At 40.9% G+C, this 12861-nt stretch overlaps 1 protein-coding gene across 1 annotated transcript in view; it reads left to right on the top strand.

The window, feature by feature from the left end:
- Nucleotides 1–1207: 1207 nt before the first annotated feature.
- The window catches only part of Parm1 (prostate androgen-regulated mucin-like protein 1), a 101860-nt gene continuing 90206 nt past the window's right edge, over nt 1208–12861 (top strand). Inside the window, exon 1 of the mRNA XM_076864469.2 lies at nt 1208–1503. Within this exon, the coding sequence (XP_076720584.2) occupies nt 1461–1503 (43 nt within the window). The 5' untranslated portion in view covers nt 1208–1460. The remainder of the gene's footprint in view (nt 1504–12861) is intronic.

Raw genomic sequence — 12861 nt, forward strand, 5'->3', positions numbered from 1 at the left:
CAGGAGGATCTGAAATCTTGTTTAAGGGGTAAGAACTAAGTAAGTCTAAGACATAAGAAAGGAGGGGCAGGGAATAAAGCAAAAGGGCAGTTTTGATCTGTTCTTCAGAGAAGCTGTGGGCTTTGGAGAGGCAGCAGAGTACAGAAGATGAGCCAGGGTGCCTACTTGGTTAACTTACTATTACCTTTACTAGTTGTGTGATCTTGGGCAAGTCTTAAACCTTAATTTAAACCTCTCTGCTGCCACTTCCTTCCCTGAAGATGAATATACATCAGCGCCCATCTCCAGGGATTGTCAAGGGGAATGAATGATTTGATTAAGACCTGTACAACTGCTTGTCCAGTGCCTAGCCCACAGCAATCATTCAGGAAATGCCGGCTTTTGTTATTATGGGCCTGGTGCACAAACTATCCTTACCAGCTATGTAATCTTGAGCACGTTATTTTTCTTCTCAGCATCTGTTTTCTCATCTGTAAAATGGAGTGGTAATCATTTTCATGCCTTGTTGTTTTAAAAGGAGATACAACACTTTTAATAGCACCTTGCTCACTTATCTCGTGATCGATATTCTGACAGTATTATTTCTTCTGATAGATAGGAAGCTTAATAGGAAGCGAAAGACACCCTACCTCCGAGAGGAGGAAGTGCAGTGGAGTCTAATGTGGGTGAAGATTTAACGTACACTCAAGAATATCTGGAGGAACGAGGATCAGTTTCTTCATAGTTGGAAAGAAATGTGCTGGTTCATCTCTTTAAAGACTGTAAGCACATGTAAGAAAAGCTGAGATGGATTTTTGCAGACAGAGATCTGCTCACACTTTGCATCCCCTTAAAACAGTGCAAGGTGCTCTAAGCATTTAGAATCCACTTAAACCTAGGGTCTGTGATGGACATTATAATTCAAAGTACATGTATAAACACACAAATTCGTATGAATATACTTTGCATACAACAAGAGATATGAAAATTGTGCTTTATATGTGTAATATGAATTGTAATGCATTCTGCTGTCATATATAATTTTTTTAAATTAATTTAAAAAAAAAAAAAAAAACCTAGGGTCTCCCATACTGACTGTCCAGCAGAGGCCGCCCTGGGCCGTAGCTCCTGGGGCCTGAGAGCTGCGAGGGGGGAAACCAGCGGGGGGAGGCCCTGTCAACGCCTTGGGGCCCTGGTGGGAGGGGTTTGGCGGCGGAGGCGGCCCGGCCTCTGGCTGCTAGGATGGAGCAGAAGTGCGCTGGGAGCCCGAGGGCACGCAGCTGACTGAGCCGCGCAGCTTTGCTCGCCCCGCCGCCTGCCACCTCAGCTGCCCCAGCCAAACGCGCTCAGCCATCTGCACTTCCCAGCTCCTACCGCAGCCCGCTGGTCAGAAAAGGAGTCGCCCGCGCTCGGAGCGCTCGGTCGGCCCCAGCAAACTCCTCGCCGCCGGCACCAGGCTCGGCACTAAGCACCGGGATATCATGGTTTGCAAGACTCTCCTCGCTCTGTGCATCTTCACAGCAGGTACTTAGCGCGGACCTCAAGGAGGGGCCAGGCTCGGTGTGGCCCCCGCGGACATAGCTGGGGCTCCACCTGAAGCCGGGAGACTGGGAAGTAAGTCGCGGCTTGCGGGATCCTGAGTGGTGCGTACCTCCGGGGCTGCGCGCAGGTGTGTGCGCACTTAGATTTGACAGTCTTGAGCGGTGCGGAAGGAAGGGATGATGAAGCCTTCCTACTGCAGCCCGAGCCCGCACAAACTCGGCTTTGTGGAACAGGTGGCTGGCTGGCACAGCACATTTGAAACACCAAGGGCTATACTGTCTGCTCTCCTTTGCTTTCTTCGCCGTGGTCCCTGAGCGCACCCGCCAGAGTCCCGATCAGACTTCTGGTCGCCGTTCGGTCTGGGGAGGGATTCAAAAGCAGGGGAACGAGTAGGGTTCCGGGGTAGTCGCCTCTCGAAAGGTTTAGGAGGTGACTGCCTGCCCAGGTGGGACTGGTCTTCATTCCGGGTTGGCGATCTCTGGGTCTCCAAGGTCCCTTTTTAGTTATGCTTAGGGATGATATGGCTCAAGGGGTCCTAGGGACAGTGGACCTGGCTGGGGTCAAGCTCGCGAATTCACATCAGGATTTTTTTGCAGGTCTTTCTTGTGTCCGGGAGCTTTTAAAAAATGTACCTTTTGGAAGAAACTAGAATCTTGAATAAAGTTAGCATTCCCCTCGCCCCAATTCCACCCATTTCCCCATTCCCACCCCTCACACAGGCTCCGGGCCGCGTCCCCACGCGCGCGCCCCTCGGGTCTTAGGACTACCAGCAGCCACGACCTCAGGCGGGGGTTCTAGGGAGAGTGGAGCAGGCAGACAGAGTTCGTCTTGGTAGGGGCTGGAGAGAGAGCTAGACAATACTGAGTCTAGAGTTGGGTATCCAGTTTCTTCAGAAAATGCATCCTGACAAGAGTCAATTGTGGATACAGCACAGCACGGGTGCATAAAAGTAACCCGAGTGCGTGACTACGATGGTCTGTTCAGAACGATCCAAAGACACATAGTGCAAGCCCATTGGACTCAAGCTTTAGTTCGTGCTCCCCTCTGAGTTCCTTAAGGTTCCTGTAATTGTGGCCCTGAGTCATTACTGTCCCTCGAAAAGAAACTACTGGTTCCCTGGCAGCTTACAAAAGACAGGTTTAAGAAAAAGTTTCCAAAGTCGAGGTACAGTGTGGTGTATTCTCTATTTGCTGAACGTCTGTTTTGGCGTTTGCACGGTTTGGAGACTCCTCTGCAGACGTTCGAGAACACTCCGGGCTCTTTGGCTTCTGCAGCCTCAGGCTGGGATGAAAGAGTGGATCTGGAAGGTGTAATCTGTCATTGATCCGCAGCTCTTGGATGGCCTCGCATGGTGATTCCACAGTCTTCAAACCAAGAGATGTTTAGGAAATGAAATGGAATGCATCTTTACTTTTACCTTAAAATCTTTTCAGGAGGCTCAGAAAACCTTAAGCGAGCCAGTAGATGGGCTTGTTTGCTAATTTGATTTGTAGCTGCTTCTTTATTTATTTTATATTTTTTATATTTTGAACAGCCCAGACAATTGACAAAACCGGAATTAATCCTAACAAGCAGTTGATTGTAGCATTATTTTCCTAAGCTCAAGATTTTCTTTTTTAAATCCAGTCTTACAGTTTACCTTGTTATTATGAGAAAAGGAATATTGTCTTCATCCACTGCCCCCAGAGAGGGGGCTGGTGGGCCAGGGACTGGAGGAACAGCCCCATCCATGCCCCCACCTACATCTGTAGGGATCAAAGCCAATAAGATCAGGATAGTTCCTGGGCTCCTGGGAGTCAGGAAGGCACACTGCCTCTTTCCCCTATTTGGTCTCTATGGACCTATCCCAGAGAGCCATGGAATTAATGGAAGCTTTATTCTTACCTCTGAAGCTTGTGCCTCTGAAAGAATCTCTTTAGTTTCAGGTCATTGTTAAAAAGAGTTACTTGCAATATATTGTCAGGAAAATAATACAAAGATCGTTGTAAATACCTCCTGAAATTCTTTGCATTCAAAAGTAAGCTGTTTTCAGAATCTAAAATATTATTTTTCTAGGAGAAAAAAAAACAACCTGATGTGTTGCAAAGAGGCAAGGGGGAAAGGGTTCTCCAGAGTAGCAGGCCTGTTTCCACACCTATCCTAGAGCTCCCCCGGCACACTTCTATTGAGAACTTCCCCCAGGCTGTTGTTTCTTTTGTTTTCTACTTTTTTCCCTCCAGCTTTAGAGGATTGTAAAATTTTTTGTACAATCCTCAAAATGATACCTTCTTGAGCCAGGAAAAGGGTTGGGCAAGAAGAGCCTATTTTTATCCTAATAAATCCTATCAATATATACATAGCATTTCCTCCAGGATTTATAATGGACATTTGAAGATAACCTATGCATTGTCAACAATCCAGCCCAGGTAGATCTCTACATTTACCCACCTGTATTTTAAATAGTAGAAACAAAAATACCTTGGATGAACTTCAGTTCTCTCTTCAGTCGTTAGTATGGTAGGACACAAGCACTGCTGTGTTAAAAACTTTTTAAAAAAAAAAAAAAACACCTCTTATATTATGCCAGTACAAAGTACATAGGAGAACTGATTTTAAATTAAAATACAATCTGGAACCTCCAAGGTTCCGCCCCAGAACCAAGCAGGAAGGGAAGATGGCCTGTCATTGGGTAACTTTCATCTTCAGACTTTTCCTGCTCACTTGCAGGTTATCTTCCTTCATTCCCACCACCATTGCTCCCCTTTAATATTCTATGTCCCAAGTTTAAAAAAAAAAAAAAACTCCTTCACTGAGATATACTGGAACTTTCAATTATTTTTAAATACTCAAGGACAATGAAAGAGAAACACCTAATAGGTAAGAGAGGTACAAATCCTATGATCCTACTTTTTCTGCCCTCAGAGAAGTCTGGCCCTGGTCTCCCTCTGGGAAGATTACATTCCACACCATTGCCAAACACTCTAGGCATACTTATTGATCACTTGTAAAGAACAGCACAGTAGATTCCCAGTCTGCCACTCAGCAAGGGATCTTTTGTGAATTCTAAATATGTCAGATAGCTCTGCTCCAGGTAACTAATACTTAGAATGTCCATATCCTTGAAGGAACCTCTCTCCCTAAGGGTTATGGCTCTATGCATACTACCAGTCCCGATATGTACCAGTTCAGTAACCTTTTCAAAAATACATTAAACAAAAATTGCTTACACATTTAAAGGAACAGAAAGTTGCCTTTGGTTTGTTATGGGTGGTAGAAAAGAGTTGTTTTCATTCTTTTGGCCCAGTTAACCACTATTCCCCTGAAATTTGTGGTTACAGTCAAAGACAAGTCACCTCCTTCATAGGAACCCTGCTCTGAGATGGTGGAAGTTTTTCATTGTTCACATTTACAGAAGCATCAGATTCTGCAGCTAGGTTGCTTGGGTACAAAACTAAGTTTTAATACTTATTAATTGTGTAATTTAGGGCAAATATCTTAACTAATCTTCAATTTTTACATTTACAAAATTGGGGGAAATAAGACCTCATAAGATATGGAAGGTTAAATATAAGAACACACCTGCAAATAGAAAGTGCTAGGGACATAGTAATGTGCAGTTTTAGCTCTTATTGTTGCAATTCGTATTAATAAAATTTGCTATAGTCTAGGCAGGCTATCCTCTTCAAAAGCAAAGTTTATGTTTGCACTTGGACTATGTAAATGAAAGATCTCAACTAATATTTCAATGCCAGCTGTTCCAGCAAACCCAATGTCAAATTAAGAAAATATTCAGCTGAGTCTACTAAATGCCTAATTTGAAAAGGTTAATAATGTGCCAGCTCAGATTTAGCATAATAATCCAAAAAGTATGCAGTAACAAATAGAAGTAAAGTCTCACCATTTCTTCTAGAAGGACTTTTGCAAACTACTGTGTTTCAAACTCCCAAGTCAGCTAAACCTTAAAGGTCGGGCACTCAGTGCCACAAAATTCTGGGCAATGCAGATAAAACAACTTAGAAAAAGAAAGGTCATTTTTTTCTGATATTTTTCAGAATGGTTCTCTCCAGAACCCAGAATCATCAGTAATTGCCAGATCCCTAATTTAACTTCAGCATTTGGACCTGGCCTAATTGTGCTTGTGTTTTCTTAAAGAAAATATTGGTTAAATATTTAGACTGTTTGAGCATATTTTCTCAAACAATAATTTCTCCTTTGGGTCAATTGCACCCACTGGAAATGGTGGAAAGTAACATGTTTTAAATGTTTCAGAAGGGATTGGCTATCTTATCTCCTAAAAGCAATCTGTATCAAATGAAAGGAATTTTGCAATAGTAGTTACAACAGTGTGCTTCTTTTTGAAAATATCTGTCACTGAAATTTTAAAAAAATGTTAGTTAGGAATCAGATATTTGACTTGCTTATGAGATATCAAATGAAGCTGACACTTGGAAAAGTTAGTTTCATGTAGAAGTCAATGGTAGTTCTTAGAAGTGTTTAGGGAGTTAAGTGTCTACCCAACATTTGCTTTTTTCTTGGAAATGCAAAGCTAGTAGGTTAATGGGCAAGCCAGGTGACTATCAGTTAAGGCTGGTTTGTGTATGTAGTTTATAACATTTCTTTTTTTAGTTGCATCTTAAATTATTCAAGGGGCAGGAATTGCTGTCACATCAGGTTTTCTGATATGTGAACTTTTAAATGCTCATCACAGCCCTTCCTACCAGCAAGCCCATTTTCTTCACCTGCCTTACCATTGTTTAGGGATCTCTGCCATTTTATAAGTAATAAAAATCTTTAAAATAAAATGGAGAATTATGAATTCTTTTCATCTGCTTTCCATTGGTGCAGGGAGGTATAATGGCAATTAAAAATATATTATCTTAATTTTCTTTTGGATCATGTTGCTGAATTTAGCTAATAAAGATACAGGTTGCCCAGTCAAATGTGAATTTCAAATAAACTATGATTCTAAGTATGTTCTATAGAATGTTGAATTCAAATTCTAATGAGTGTCCCATATTTTGTCTGGCAACCTGAATTTGACCTTTCATCCGCAGTTCATCTATGCAATGGGTTTGATGTAAGATCAGCTTTAGTTTGAATCTTGCCTGATAGAGCTTTGGTTGACCTGTACTATTTCATTAAATATAATCTGCTTGTGGGAAACATGGAGATTTAAGAGCAGCTGTCTTGGTTAGCAACCACGTGGATTAGGATTCAGGGGAAGCTTTCATTCCAGTGAATTATTTTGATTCTGATAGCATATTTGTTAACTGAACATTGTTGTGTGTTTCTGAACAATTGGTGGAATTTCCATGGCCTCCTTGACCTACATTAATGATCCCCTCTGACCCTTCCTTTAAAAAATGTATTTCTCATAATTGCAATGATTTTGCCTAAGAACTGGAACTAGAAACCTTCTAGAATATATATGTCTGGCAACTGATTAAAAAAGAAAATTATAAAATAGCTTTGCATTTTAGTGCTCTCTTTTGTGCCAAGATCTTAAGACATCTTACAAATATTAATTATATAAGTTTTATAAGCCCTGCTGGGTAGGTTTATTGGTATCACTTAAAAGCTGCGGCTGTTCAGAGCCTGAAGCAATATTTTAGACAGAATTTTAAGGCAGATTTTTTTTTTTTAAATCTCTTAAGCAATTGAACTGTGTTGGAAATGTGTACCCTTTATACCTAAGCTGAAATCTGTGAATTGCCAACTGTTCATTGTTTAAAAACTTGCAGAAAATTACCATGTGTGATATTTAGAAAATATGTCTATTCAGTTCAAAAGGTGAGTAGAGTATATCTTTGATGATAATATCTTTCACTTACATTTCAAATTTGACACCTGATTTTCTCTTCCATGGGCAAGGAAATCTGGATACGGGAACTTTAGTCCAGGTGTTAAACATGAAAGGATTTAGATGAGAGACAGTTTAAATTTTTATTTGGCTGTGGTTGTAAACTTGGAGCTACCATGCAGACTTCCACTTAGATCACATTATATTTCTTTATATAGTGTTAATAAAATATATGTCATGTTTTACATTGTGATATTCTTACCAACTTCATGTAGTCCAGAGCATAACCTTATTAGAGATAGGTTATTGGTGCTGTTTATCTCTCCTGAAATGTTTTCAGTTTCATTGGAAAAGCTTTTTATGATCTCTTAGTCCATTGAGGCAGCTATAAAAGCCTGGTTCTATAAACTGAGTAGCTTATAAGCAGCATACATTTATGTATTATAATTCTAGAAGCTGAGAAGTTCAAGAGCAAAGTGCTGGCTGATCCTGTGTCTAGTGAGGCCTCCCTTTCTGTTTCATAGATGGTGCTTTTTCATTGTGTTGTCATGGTAGAAAAGGCAAGGCCGCTCTCTGGGGTCTCTCCTATGAAGACATTAATCCCATTCATGAGGACTCCACCCTCATGACCTAATCATCTCCTGAGGGCTCCAGCTCCTCATATCACCTTGGGGGTAGGTTTTCGACATATGAATTTTGGGGTCATAAAAGCATTTAGACCATAGCATGACCCCACAGGTAGACAAGAGACAGATACCATGAAACAAGTGTTGAATATTTATTTGATTGTTAAACACTCTATACTATATGACCCTTGTTTTGTATTGCAATTTGGATTCGTTAGGAAGAACAGTAGCAATTATTGCAAGAATAAAAGGGCATTCTTTTTATGTGTTATTTAATAGTTACAGTGCACTGTCTATATGTGTCTAGGGAAATGTTCAAGACCCCAATTGTTCTGTTGAGTTAAAATATGTTTTATTATGAGAGAATTTCAGTATATCTCAAAATTACAACATGAGAGGGAACTTTCTGCCACTTGTTTATCAGAGAACCTTAAAAAAATCTGGGGACATCTATTTCTTGGCGTGGGAAAGAGACAACTTCCTAGTGGATCCTAGTGGATCGCACACTCTGCCAATCATGGGAATTCCTGCTGTTGATGGGCTCTGCTGTGTGAGGGGCAGCACCAAAACATGTGCCATCATCACATTCAACTAAAAGGAAACCCTGGATATTTTGTATTCAAAATTAAACTGTTGCCCCTTGAGGTGGCACACGCCTATAATCCTATGTCTCAGGAGGATCAGGAGTTCAAAGTCAGCCTCACCAACAGCGAGGGGCTAAGCAACTCAAGTGAAACCCTGTCTCTAAATAAAATATAAAATAGGTCTGGAGATGTGACTCAGTGGTTGAGTGCCCCTGAGTTCAATCCCTGATTTAAAAAAAAATTAAACTGTTGATGAAGATAATGTTCAATGACATTCTCTCTCTCTCTGATCCCTGATTCTCTCTCTCTCTCTCCCTTGCTCTCTTTTTGAAAAGCTAATCAAACAAGTCAGAGCAGGAAAAAAGACTATCAATTTTGGGGGGAAAGGATCATTCATCATTCACAATGTAGGAAAATGTTGTGGGAAGGGGCTATTTCAGCATTTCTGCATAGGCTGTATAAATTGTTATCAATCTAATCCAGATTGCATGAGATTCAGAAAATATAAGAATCCTAGATAAGAGGGGGATGATAATTAAAATTATTTGGTAGTACAAAGGCCCAAACTGCCTCTTGCTGCGGCTGCTACTGCTGCTAGTGTTGGGAATGAAAAATACATCATTTCATTTTTAGGGGCGATAAGTAGTACTTCCTCAAATGTATATGAATCATATAAAGTTTATATTACTGGATCATTTTAGTTCTGTGAAAGGTTGCAAATTGAGTCAGATTAAACAACATGGCAGCCCTTGTGGCAGGTAATTATCTTCAGCATTATGAAGCAGAGTATAGAATAAGAAAATGTCTTCTACCAGCCACAGTGGAGAATGTCTATAATTCCAGCACTTTGAAGACTTGAGCCCAGGAGTTCAAGACCAGCCTGGAGAATGTGGGGAGACCTGGTCTAAATAAATCAATAAATCCTAAATGACTGATGGTGTAGCTCACTTGTAAAATGTGTGCTAAAAAAGCAAGCAAGAAATGCCCTGAGATGTCAAAATGAATTCAACTGCGTGGTTTGGGTCAATTAAGGAGGGCTGAGTGGCCTGGGTGGCTCGTTGTCAGGCATCTTTCCTAGGCTGTACTTTAAATATAGTCCTATTGTGAATATTCTCCTTTAAATGCTTACATGAAGAGAAACACAGACCTGATATTTATTAGGTAAAGATGGAATTTGTGTTATTATTATATATGAGAGGCAACATGGCATATAGAAGGGGGCTTTGGAGTGACACAGGCTAGCATGAAATGCCACCTCTAGAATCTCAGTTTTCTCCCTCATAGTATTATGATACTATGCATAGAGTGCCATGTGGATAAACATTTAACCAGTGTCTACTAAGCACCCACAACAAAGGATAGAAGATATTTTTTATTTTGCTTTCTTTCCATGGCTGCCTCCCACTACAAGATTGTAGTGTAAATGAAAACAGAAACTTTAACTGTTTGATCTGAGGCTGTATCCCCAGGAGGGTGAGACACCAAGTGGGTGCTTAATACATATTCATTTCATCCATTTTAATTGAGACTCTACTTGTGCTAAACAGTATCCAAGTATCTGTAGACACACTAACACATGAAATAGAATTTTACCCCTAGGGAATTTACATTCTTTATGGATGAGAAGTTTTAGTGTAGTCAAAAGAAAATCAACAGTTGGACATCTAATAGCCATCTCAAACCCAACATGTCACAACTGAGTTCCTAGAGACTTCTTTTCTTCACCCAGAGGCTTCACCTGAAACCTTGATCATCTCAGGGAATGGCAACTCCGACTTTCCAGATGCTCATACTGATATTCACATGTCATCTTTAGGTCCTCTTTCTCTTTCAACACCCCTCACCCAATGCTTCCAGACAATCTGTTTGCTCTACCTTTAAAATATATGCAGAGGCCCTTGCCCTTGCCCTGCTCTGAGCCACCATCGTCTTTCTCCTGGACTTACTGCAGTGCCCCACTGCAGATCTGCCAGCTCTCACCTTTTCCCTCCCAAGGTCTCTTTTCTACATAGCAACATTTGGTCCATTGGAAATAGATGGGATGTCACTATAAAAGTCAAAGTCTTTAAAGTGACCATCAAGATGTGCATGAGCTGGTGTTCCATTTGTTTTCCAACCCAGTCTTCTACTCTCTCCTTTGCTCACTGTGTAGAAACACTGGCTTCCTTATAGTATGCAGAGGCTGGTTCCTCTGTCTGGAATATACTTCCTCTAGATATCCTTGTGGCTAATTCCCTCACCTTCTTAAAAAACCTTTTCTGTTAGAGCTTGCCATTACTACAACAAGTACCTGAGATAATCCACTTAAAAAGAGGAAAGGGTTAATTTGGAGGTTTCAGTCCAAAACTGACTGGCTCCATTGCTTTAGGCCTGTGGCAGCACAGGGCATCATGTGGGAGCACATGACCTAGAAGGACTGGCTTATGACAGGGTTCAGGGGAACAAAGAGAGAAAGAGACCAGCATCCCAGAATCCCCTTCAAGGGCATGGCCCCCAGTGACATCAAACCTCCCTGTAGGCCCTACCTCTTAAAGGTTTCGACCACCTTTCATAGTGCCAAGTTGAGAGCCAAGCCTTAAACATTTGAGCCTTTGGGGGACATTCCAGATCCTAACTATAGCAACCTTGCTCAAACACCAACTTCTAAATAAGACCTACCCTGATCAACATCTTAAAATTGCAGACTGTGCCACCTGCCAACACCATGTGCCCAGTGCCCATTGTCTGACTCTTGCCTCTTCTCTATCATTAATGTCTGTCTCCCTCCACCCCTCCCCCTTAGTTCTGAATAAAACACGGCTTCAGAAGGCCTAGGCTTTCTTCTCTTTTGTTTGCTGTTGTATTCCTCAGTGCAAGAACACTGTGTAGCATACAGTGGGTGCTCAAAATCTATTTGTTGAATTGAATGATTAAAATATATTTGAGGGGTCTGGCAAAATGAAAACTTAATTCAGATTTTTCCTTAGATCACCCCAAAACAAGACACTGGCAGACTTGCTTATGTCTAGTGATTCTAAGTAGCTTTTTAAAAAGCAATGGTCAGGCCTTTAGTCTTCACTGAGGATTACAAAAACTAAAATTTAAAAATTCAGCTATATTTTTAGCTATACACATACAAAACTCTTCTTTTTAAAATGTAAGCTTTAAGCTTTTTTTTTTTTTTTTTTGCCATGGACATATTCTTCAACTCTGTGGCCAATTAAAATGTCACCTTTGAGCTCAGCTAGGGAGGGTACTGTTATCTCCACCATTTGAACATTTCCAAGAGTTTTCTGAATAACTAAAAATAGCCTGGTGATGAAAAGTGATTTGATTCTAAAGGAAGCTCAGTTGGCAATTTTCTAGTAAAGTTTGAGAAAGTTAAGTAAATTTAGCTGCTACGTGTTGAAAGTCTAAGTTAGTAACTAATAAACTCAAGAACCTAAAGGGAGTTTTCTTGGGCTTCGATATTCCACCTTCCTTTAGTGATTCTGAAATATGAATTGTGTCTCAGACTAAGCAACAGAAGTAATGCTGAAGTTCTCATTCAAATCAAACCTGTTTCCCGGGGGTGGAGGGAGGAGACAACATCTACCCTGGCGAGATGACACCTCTTGACATGGCTGTTATTAAAGTCACCCAGGTTGGCATATACCCCAGCTTCATCATGCTGTAAATGCTCCTGATACTTTTGGGCTTACTGAAAATAGGAATGATTAGTTATTTAGTAGCTGCCAAAAGGAATGTGAGCTTTAAAAACATAACAACATACTTGTCTTGATTTTATCAACTTGAGGAGCAAAGCAAAGAAGGGGAAAGATGAAACTATTAAAAAACATTGGCCTTGCTGGTTCCTTGAGGTCCATTGCCCATTCTTGAGGAGGGCAGGCTCTCCATCCTCTTGAAGCTCAGCAGACCTGGCAGTAAGCAGAGTTGTGCAAAGGAGAGGAACCCTGACCTTTTACTGGAGGCCCCAGAATCTGTGTCTGATATTGTGAGCATGGCACCGGAGTGGCCATTCCACCACCTCTCCTCCCCTGGGTGATACCATGTTCCCTAAGTGATATAAAAAGCAGGGCCTAATATTTGACTATCAGGAAAAGGAGCACACATCAACAAGAGAAAATTCATGATGCCCAAGAGCTCAAAGGCAAACGTGGTGTAGAAAGAACAAAAATAACTACCTCACTCAAAAAGCTAGTCAGATCAACCAGCATACATTTAGCATTCACACTGAGCAACAATAAGCAACTGCTTAAGTAAATGGGGTTGTTCATTGTGTACCAGCATGTAAAAAATGGTTACAATATATTAAATCAATATATAGTAACTTTATATTTCCCAATATTGAAAAATCAAGCTACAGAATAAA

The sequence above is a fragment of the Callospermophilus lateralis genome, chromosome 8 (assembly GCF_048772815.1).
Source record: "Callospermophilus lateralis isolate mCalLat2 chromosome 8, mCalLat2.hap1, whole genome shotgun sequence".
In the NCBI taxonomy this organism is placed as follows: domain Eukaryota; kingdom Metazoa; phylum Chordata; class Mammalia; order Rodentia; family Sciuridae; genus Callospermophilus; species Callospermophilus lateralis.